The 9,800-nt window shown below is 48.6% G+C and overlaps 4 protein-coding genes across 4 annotated transcripts; 2 read left to right on the forward strand and 2 right to left on the reverse strand.

Moving 5' to 3' along the window:
* Positions 1-905: 905 nt before the first annotated feature.
* On the reverse strand, positions 906-2,996 carry GLAREA_12770 (Phosphoglycerate mutase-like protein; the record flags this gene model as incomplete). Its single annotated transcript, XM_008083551.1, has 2 exons — positions 906-2,820; positions 2,962-2,996. The coding sequence occupies 2 exons, from the start codon at positions 2,994-2,996 to the stop codon at positions 906-908; spliced, it is 1,950 nt and encodes a 649-aa protein (XP_008081742.1).
* Positions 2,997-3,455: 459 nt separating this feature from the next.
* Positions 3,456-4,696, forward strand: GLAREA_12771 (uncharacterized protein; the record flags this gene model as incomplete). The annotated part of the gene is made up of 2 exons (XM_008083552.1): positions 3,456-3,994; positions 4,051-4,696. The coding sequence occupies 2 exons, from the start codon at positions 3,456-3,458 to the stop codon at positions 4,694-4,696; spliced, it is 1,185 nt and encodes a 394-aa protein (XP_008081743.1).
* An 821-nt stretch (positions 4,697-5,517) lies between these two features.
* On the reverse strand, positions 5,518-7,064 carry GLAREA_12772 (uncharacterized protein; the record flags this gene model as incomplete). Its single annotated transcript, XM_008083553.1, has 3 exons — positions 5,518-6,826; positions 6,878-6,957; positions 7,014-7,064. The coding sequence occupies 3 exons, from the start codon at positions 7,062-7,064 to the stop codon at positions 5,518-5,520; spliced, it is 1,440 nt and encodes a 479-aa protein (XP_008081744.1).
* Positions 7,065-7,584: 520 nt separating this feature from the next.
* GLAREA_12773 (MFS general substrate transporter) lies at positions 7,585-9,390 on the forward strand (the record flags this gene model as incomplete). The annotated part of the gene is made up of 5 exons (XM_008083554.1): positions 7,585-7,665; positions 7,712-7,783; positions 7,833-8,662; positions 8,713-8,846; positions 8,900-9,390. 5 exons carry the CDS (start codon positions 7,585-7,587, stop codon positions 9,388-9,390), a joined length of 1,608 nt encoding a protein of 535 aa, XP_008081745.1.
* Positions 9,391-9,800: the final 410 nt, after the last annotated feature.

Genomic DNA, 9,800 nt, shown 5'->3' on the forward strand with positions numbered 1-9,800 from the left:
AATGCAGCCTCTAGTTTGGTTTATTATTTGCACTTAGACTCTCCGCAGAGCCAGAGTCCCTCTTGTTGCAGGCTTTTATTGAGTCTTTTCAATGAGGTCTGATTGTATCTGTCCTTAAAATTTTGTTACACTTGTTCGACAACTTAGTCGATTCTTGCGAGTAGGGATTCAATTTAGTTTCATAGAGTTATTTTGACCATCCAAAACGCTATGCAAATGTCTTCGTTTTCAAAAGTCTGCTTCGAGATCATTGGCACCAGCGTAAGTAGGGTCGAAGACACCGTCTACTCACTTCTTATCATTGCCAAGCTTACCCCCTTCTGGTTCTGTGTTATTCAAGCACTTCAAAACTTTAAACCAATCGACTCTGACCATCCAAACTAACATGTAACCGTAAATGATGCCGGTAGAATAACAGAAAGTAAGATGTCGCTGACCTCATCCGATGTATTCTTGTTTCACAGCCGTGGGCAAAAGTGTAGCTATTGCAACTCAGATATGAGCCAACTAGCTTACGGTGTCGTGAGTTTGAATAGTTTTGTTCAATAGATCTGAACACTTACAACTGTGTTTCGAATTGTATACACGACTACATTTCATTCATCAGGGTAGTCGGCTGGGCACTAGAAATTATCACGACTATTAGCCGATGATTTTAACACAAAGTCTGTATTGTGTATTGTGTATAATAGCTGACATCAATAAGACCGTAAATTCCGGATTTTTCGAATTCTATTTCGCTATAATGTTTTAAAGTCAAAATCCTATACCTTGCAGATACATGCGCCAAACTCCAACGCTACGGTCCTCAGATGCTCTTTCGGTAATGAATGGCCACATTTCCCAGTGTCAATATGTCGATCCGAAAAATCAGCTTAAATCGCTACTCTCACTTTAATTTTCGACTAGGTTTGTGTACGTTCATTCACAGTCCACCGGCGTTTTGGACCTGTATCTCGATTTCTCTCAGCAACTCCTGGAGGTCTCGGACTTCCCCAGAGGCCCAAAGGCGCAACCTCATCCACTTCGTGGCCTTCCGCAACCTCTTGTGTCACCTTTTCAGGAGGTGGGGGAGATGGGTGGTTTTCTTGAGAGTCTTGGATTGCAGTACCGTCATTCCCGAAGTTTATGATCATATCGTCTTCGAGCTCCTCTGGCGTCTCCTTCTCTTCGGTTGGCGTCGCACTCCAAAGACCAACCGAGCTCTGTCTTGTTGGAACATAGCTTCGTGGCTGAGAGCTTGCAATACTGGCTGTGCGACGAATACTGCCCAATGAAGCAGCAGCAGTAATAGGTCGTGCTTTATTTGAATCGTGGTGGGCAGTGGTACTTCCGAACCTCTCACGGAAAGATCCACTCACAATGGAAGATGACCTCGAAGCAGTTGGTGTTGAGGAAGTACTGGTGTTTCGAAGATGTTCAGTATTTGCTATAAGTTTGACGTCATATTCGTCCGAAATGTTCACCAGCCTCGAGGTTCTTGGGGACTGAGATTTTGGTGTTGCGCCTGGAGTTGCTGGCGGAGTATTTTGTGCATCAGGTTTCCGCACGGCCATAGTGAGCGATGTCATTCCGACGTCGAGTAAGACAGGCTGATTCGTCAGAGCTCCAATAAGAGCATTGCAACCTGCCCCATGGGTTACTAGAATGAGGACCAAATCGGTGTCTTCTTCTTCCACATGATCCTCTTGGCCAGGACTCAGCGCAGCAGGACTGCTTGGACTCTTTTTCGAAAGCTTCCCTGGATCGTTATCGTTTTGATACCAGCCCACCATCTGCTGAAGACCTTTTCGGAATCGCTTGTGCATTGAACTCCATTCTTCACCGTACTCACCACCATTTCCCCACAGGTGCGGTTCACGCATACTGTCCCATTGATAATCGACGTCAACGCAAGCATCACGAGAGTGTGCTACATATCCTTGGGGAATAGGGTCAGAAAGCGAGATCGCATAGTTTGGAACGGGAGGCTGATATACGCCGTGCTCCGCAGCCGATTGTAACGATGTGCCGGCTCTAGCACTATGATGACTGTTGTGACTTCCGTTGGTTCCCACGCTACTCAGACTACCAGTTCTGTCTCTCCGGTGTAGCGCTTGACCTAACGCCGACATACTTGACAGAGGTCCTTCATCTTTGTCCTGCTCTGCAGCGACCACCGGGCTTCCCCAACCGCCAGGGAATGGTTTCTGGTGTCCACCGACGATAGCCTCCTTTTGATTGGTCAAGCCGGAGTAGTCTTCTCGCCGCAAGAGATCTGCTTTGGCTCCTGCTACCATCATCAAGGAGCTAGGTGGGGGAGTGATAAGCTCAAAATAATCGGGGGTGAGCCACTCGCCCAGGAAAGCATCGATTCTGATGGTGGATTTCTTGATATCGGGCGGCTTACTACCAGCCAGCGCAGGTTCTGGGATAGGTGCCAGAGAGGGCGAACCTGTGTTTATGGTCGGCCTCATTTTGGGGGACGAATGCATGGCCTTGCCAGTTGTAGAATGGGCAGAGTGAGGTCTCTGGTGGCTATGTCCGGGATTTTGAGCCAATCCGGCACTGATGCCAATCGAAGTTTGGACGCATCGTAAAAATGGCGAGCTGTGTATGATGACCTTGTGTCTCCGTTTCCTTCGATCGCCGCCAGATTTTCCATCGTCGTCTAGAGGAGAGATAACTTCGTCGTCGGTCTCGCGAGTCCGTAAAATATTAGCAATACGTTGTCCTAGTGCTCTCGACTGGCTCCATCCACCATAGGTGAGAGGAGGGTCGTATGGCGTCGGCGACGTGAGATGCCACTGCTTATCAGCGGCATCCAGACGGGCACCGTGTCTAGAAGAATGTCAGCTATTGTTTGAACACCAATATCAGAAGAGTTCGCGCCGTGGCCTCCGCGTCATGAGCCAAATTGGCCAGACAAAGAGGCGAAAGGATTTCGACGGCAACAACAACAATAACGGGGTTAATATATACCTGACGACAATCACAACAGCTGGAGGCCAACCCATCACAATATCATCCTGCGTTGTGCGTTGTGCGTTGTGCGTGAGGAGTTCTTTCAGAAGGGGAGGAGTTGCTTCGATGTCGTATTCTGATCGGATCTGCCCAAGATTCTGGCTGAAAGAGGTTGACTGCAGGGTCGAAAGTCCCACATCGAATTGCACCAGATGTCAAGCATTAAGCGGGGCAAATGTAGTGGGGGATCAGAGGCGCGCGTGGCACGGCCCTTAGACGGCGTTGTCCTCCCGCTCGCACGTGATAGCGCGGGACATTGGAAAGCGCGCAGCTGGGTAAGGCAAGGTACCTTGATTGTAAGGCTGACATATGCTTGGTCACAGGAAGCGGATTGTTCTATTGACCAAGGGGCTTATCCAACGAAGAGTTCCTTATATTTACCGTCTACCCCGATAGAAGCTGCAATCACTCTTCCATGGCTTGGTAGCACTCAGCTCGAATAAATATCAACCATGAAGCTCTTCAATCTCCTTCGATTACCTGCGGTGCTCGCTGTGATGCTGGCGGCACCAGTAGCTGTTACTGCCGAACATACGAGTAATTGGGCTGTATTGGTGTCAACCTCACGCTTTTGGTTCAATTATAGACACCTGGCCAACGTGCTCTCGCTATATAGGACGGTGAAACGACTGGGAATTCCTGACTCGCAGATCATCTTGATGTTGCCGGACGACATGGCATGCAACCCTCGAAATGCCTTTCCAGGAACAGTATACAGTAATGCGGATCGTGCGGTAGATCTGTACGGAGACAATATCGAGGTCGACTATAGAGGCTACGAGGTGACGGTAGAGAATTTTATAAGGTTGTTGACGGATAGGGTTGGAGAGGAAATGCCGAGGAGTAAGAGGCTATTGACGGACGATCGAAGCAACATTCTAGTGTATATGACGGGACATGGTGGAAATGAGTTTTTAAAATTTCAAGACGCCGAGGAGATTAGTGCATTCGATCTGGCTGATGCTTTTGAACAGATGTGGGAGAAGAAGAGGTACACACCCTGGAATTAGCCTTTCTTAGATCACACCCCGCTGACAAAATTAACAGGTACCATGAATTACTCTTCATGATCGATACGTGTCAAGCAAATACCATGTATAGTAAATTCTACTCACCCAACATCATCGCTACGGGGTCCTCGGAGATCGATCAATCCTCTTACTCGCATCATGCCGATAATGATGTTGGTGTTGCGGTCATCGATCGATATACCTATTACAATCTCGATTTCTTAGAAACACAAGTCCGAGAACCGAGCAGCAAGCAGACTCTAGCAGACCTTTTTGATAGTTATGATGAGTCAAAAATACACTCACATCCTGGAGTTAGGTGGGATCTGTTCCCAGGAGGCGAGCAAGCAGGGCGTGAGAGACTAGTGATGGATTTTTTCGGGAACGTTCAGAATGTCGAGGTGGATAGTACCGCGGGAAACGCGACGGAGTTTGAAGAAGACTTATTGGCATTGGGAAAGAAGATCGCTGAGATACGGGAGCGAGCTGAAAGACAAGAAGCTGATGAGAGAAACGCTAGCTTACCTGAGCCGCTCCACAGTACCCATACGACGAGAAAACTCAGAGCTACCAAGGTCGAAGCTGACAACAGGTCTTGGGGAAAGACCGCTGTTGGGGTATTGGCTTTATCAGGATGCTCACTTGTCTGGTGGCTTGGATCACAAATGGACTCGCCGGCCTAGAAAGCGCACATTCATACATGTGCTCCAAAACAGGTTCGAAAATTTTGAAATGACAACGAAACCAGTGGTTACAATTACCTTTACTACAAATTTCGTCGATCAGTCAAGTCTACTCCTTTCAAAGGGCTAGAAACATATGGCGACATAAGTTACGAGACGGAATGTTTTTTTGAAACATGTCACCCGAGGTCGTTTACTGGACTGGAACCTATGCGCAAATGTAGAAGTTGAAGCCAACACCGGGACGAGATGGCGGGTCTTCAGTTGGATTGGACGGCAGGACACAGGTAGTGTAAACCAGGATCCTTCCACTCGCAGCTAGAGAGTAAATGAGTAGTACGCTCGGCTCACGTACCGAATAAAACATGTTGGCAGCTTCGACCAACTTGTTTCTGAAACCAATGTTGTGGTTGTAGCGTCTTCCAATATCACCCAACACCGAATCAAACCCATGGGGCCTAGTAAATTAGTTGGCATGTCCGACAAAATTCATAGACTTGAACGCTTCCGAGTCATGGATTAGGAGGGCTTTAGAGGAGATATTAAAATCAAATCATATTCATGCGACTAATGATTACGAGCACTGTCAAGGGCACTGTCAAGGGCGCAAATTGCAGTTTACAATCATGTACTGAACGTAAGAGGCATGGGGTCACACAATCCTACTAATAACTTGTATAATAAACTTGAAACGCAAGTCTCATTACTAAAAGATACATCGAACATAAAGTATTAGTCTCCAAGTAGTACACCCCGCGCCGGAATAAATGCAATACAGAGTACAACGGTTGGGTGATTGACGCAACCAGCCGGCCAACCGCTTACGAGAAGTCAAATCTGTCTGGCAAAACAATCGGCGCAACTAGAGTCCATGTGTACATACTGTAACACACCCAAGCACTAATGATTTTCACCCAACTCGCCCAGTAAGTGCGTCCAATAGGAGCGAAGTCGCTGCCATCCTTCGTTGATTCTTCAATATTCATAGTCAAGAGAGTTGCTACCCATGCAGTGGCCATGAAGAAGATAATGTGGAACAGCGCATAGCTGTATTGTGTCGATGTTCGCTCGTCGTCCTTTGCGGTGTTTCCACTCTCACTGTCGTCGTCGTCATCCTCTAAGAGTGCATCTGCTGGAAGACTTCCTTCCTCAACGGCTTGCCTTAAAGCTGCAGCGCGCATCTCACGGCGGCTATCGGGTTGCTGAGTGACCAAATCATGCTCATCGTCGTCTGGGAGCCTAACACTCTTGCCCTTCCCGCCCAGCGCTACACCCTGAGTGGCAGCACGAGTAGTAGTATAGGCGACGGTAAGCATGGTAACAATGGCACCTATGACGATAGATGTTTTCCGGGTACCTTGTGCACGAATAAGAGGATTGCACTTGTGATCATCGGGTTCCATGGAAACGGCCGACATGGTGAGATAGGTGCAGTAGACGGCGACCATTGCAGATTGAGCCAGTCCAGCTTTAGGGTTGTATTCCTGAATAGCCGGATGTACCGAGATAATGGAGACTATAATAAAGAAAATCCAGTTCAGGCTGATGGCAGTCTGATTCATAGTGCAGCCGCCGCCCGCGAAGAAGATGTACTGAATGATTGTCATAGCAAGCGAGGCTGCATACATGCCGAGCGTAGATCCAATCAATACTCCTCTCCAGACACGAGAATCCGTCGCGTCAATCCTCTCCAGGCAGTACTCAGCCCATGTGTGTGCCAGATCTACGAGCAGGACGAGGCCGAGTAAGAGGAACATGGTGGCTCCAAAAAATGCAATGTAATTACCCCAGAACATAAAGAATGCTTCTGGGATGAAGAACGACACCACGATCAGAGCCAACCAGGCGATGATCTTTGGACCCCAAAATCCGTTCTGGATCGCAGCCCGTGGGTTCTTTGAGGAGTTGACGCCGAGCAGCAGTCCAGCCATTATCAAGTGAAAGATGCCGAGAGCAAAGTTGATCCGATGGACGGCAACCCAACCATAGCATTCCCCGTCCGGACAGCGTATCGTCATGTAATCGAGAGTAAGTTTCTGGAGCTTATTGATAGCCCAAGGTGTGAGCATGATCCACGACAATATGGAGTTGACGAGGAGGATAAGAGCGTAGGCGATACGCGTGGCAACACTATTTGTCCCCATCAGCACTGCCAATAACCGTTTTCAAACCCAAACTGACCTGTTGCCACATTTTCCACAAGCACTGCAGACAGCCGAGCATGTTGCCGCTCCGCAACAGCTTGCTGCGAATCCGATGACCTACAAATCTGTCAGTATTAAGATCCCACCATCTAGGCGCATATCATCGAGCGTACAGTTCCCATGCTAGGCACAGCCAGCAGCGGCAACGAGAGAAGAGCGCCCATGTTGGCGGATGGTACAACAAGATATACGCTGAATAAGAATTACGATTACCGGCGAGAATGCTGGTGGTGTTGGGTGGTAAGAAGCATACGAGTGAAGGAAGGACGACGAGGCCGAGAGCGACGACGTTGTATGATGGGGTTTGCGCCGAGGTGCCAGTGTGAATCAAGCTTAGCGCGCAGATCGGCTCCGCTGCCGAATACCCCCCGAAAATCGGCGTTCAGGGGCCGGTGTCGATAAGCTTCGAAGGCGCCTAGGATGATGGCACCGCTTCTCGTTCGGCGCATGAACTAGACTCCGTCGTGTTATCATCCAACCTCCAAGCCATAGATACGCCCTATCGAGGGATACGTACTACCTCATCTCCCTCATCTTCCTCATCGCACGCCTTTGCACAACTCTGCGTTCCAAAATCCACGATGGTGCCTATGTCCACGCCTTAGACCAGCAATATCTTTCCCCAGAGTCCGCCAGCAATGGTCTTGGTGTAACGAGTCGACACTATCTATCCCACCTTTCGTCATGTCCGAGAATACGCTCAGGACGGCGCGGATTGTGTCTAGCATTGCCGCGACATGTATATCTCTAGCATGTGGCACGAATGTCAGTACGCCTGCCGCAATGTGCGGTGCTATGCTAATTGTGTCAGTACGTCTATTCGGCATGGGGCCCTCAGTTCGCCGAACGACTGAAGCTGTCTTCAACACAGCAGAACCTCATTGTGAGAATCGCTTTGCTCGATACGTCTGACACCAACTAAACATGCATAGGGATTGTCTGGTAATCTGGGCATGTACTCGATGGGAATCCCAGTGGGAATGCTGGTCGACTCGAAGGGACCGCGGATTGCTGTTCTGCTCGGAGCGTTACTACTCGCGGCTGGTTATTTCCCCCTCCACCAAGCATACGACTCAGCATCTGGGTCGCTGCCCTTTTTGTGTTTCTTCTCCTACATGACCGGACTGGGTGGCTGCTTAGCATTTGCGGCTTCAGTGAAGACTTCAGCGCTCAACTGGCCTCAGCACAGAGGAACAGCCACGGGTTTCCCGCTAGCGGCTTTTGGCTTGAGTGCGTTTTTCTTCTCCAGCTTTGCCCAGTTTGTTCTCCCGGGTAATACTGGACATTTCCTGCTGCTGCTAGCCTGTGGAACCTTTGGCCTTGTTTTTGTACCATCTTTCTTCCTCAGAGTCCTGCCTCACCCACATTATACCGCTCTTGCAACCGGAACAGCAAACCGTTTGCATAGAACTAAGTCGGAGGACAGTAAATACCGGGCCGAGAGGGCATCAGAACCAGAACCAGGTAGGTCAGAATTCGTAGTCGAGCATCTCGACCAGAGGATCGCCCTAAATCAACCCCATGTAGGAGCAGAGGCATCTGCGGATGAACCAACTTCCGAAGCAGATGAGACCTCCTCCTTGATGTCGCGAACCTCCTCCTCCTCAAACCCGGGCGATGTTGAAGAACCTGAAGAGAGCATTGTTAAGGATCATGCCCATCGTGTAGATATTCGCGGGATTCGAATGCTACCCCATATGGAATTCTGGCAACAGTTCCTGCTAATGGGAATATTGACTGGCATCGGATTGATGACTATCAAGTAAGGAACAACTCCATGTATGGGCTTTTTACCTGCTAATAATATCCAAGCAACATTGGCAACGACGTAACCGCTCTTTGGCGGCATTATGATGATTCTGTTTCCGACGATTATATTATGAAACGTCAGGCCATGCACGTCTCAATTCTGTCGTTCTGTAGTTTTGCGGGCCGATTGTTAAGCGGTAAATCCACAGCTACCTATGAAATATGTAACGTTATGCTAAACCGGTTTTAGGCTTGGGTTCCGACTTTCTTGTCAAAGTCCTTAACGCATCGCGCCTTTGGTGTCTTACCTTGGCCTCTGTGGTGTTCTTGGTAGCTCAATTGTCAGCGCTGACAATTACCACGCCTTACAATCTCGTCTTTGTATCTTCATTAACGGGGCTTGGCTACGGTTTTCTTTTTGGTTGTTTCCCGGCCATTGTTGCTGAGGCTTTTGGGGTCCATGGCCTCTCTACGAATTGGGGGTTTATGACACTCAGTCCTGTGATTAGCGGAAACATCTTCAACATTTTCTACGGTATGGTCTTTGACCGTCACAGCATTCTGAACGACAACGGAGAAAGAACCTGTAATGAAGGTTTAGAATGCTATCGGAGCGCGTACTTGGTCACTGTTGGCGCATGTGTGCTTGGACTTACAATCAGCTTGTGGAGTATTCGATATACCCATTTGGCTCGGATCGAAGAGGATCGCTTGAAAGATCTCGAGGATCGAGAGGCTTGAACAGAGCTTGATATTATTTTTGAATTTGAATGCGACATATATGGCATAGACCGGCGTTGGGTGGCATAGCGTCTTGGTGTTCCATAGCGGCTTTAATCGGATTGTAGGCAGACTATACTATAGAGAAATCGTATACATACTCGGTGAACCTTACTAAGAACAAGAGCAATGATGATTTGACTTTTGTATCGGTCATATGGTTGAAACATGTGACGATCCTCCAAGACCTAAGAGATAGTTCGATAGCATAAATATTATTACCATGCAGGAAAATGGCATTACTAGCCTTACTCGCATACATGGTTGCTTGTTGAATACCTAGGTAGTTTGTTATTAGACTGATTAATAGTCGGTGGTCCTCCTCTTGCGCCTCCGGCTTAGAGTCGGGGAAACCAAGTGTCCCAGACCAA

The sequence above is a fragment of the Glarea lozoyensis genome, assembly GCF_000409485.1.
Source record: "Glarea lozoyensis ATCC 20868 chromosome Unknown GLAREA19, whole genome shotgun sequence".
Taxonomy (NCBI): Eukaryota; Fungi; Ascomycota; class Leotiomycetes; order Helotiales; family Helotiaceae; genus Glarea; species Glarea lozoyensis.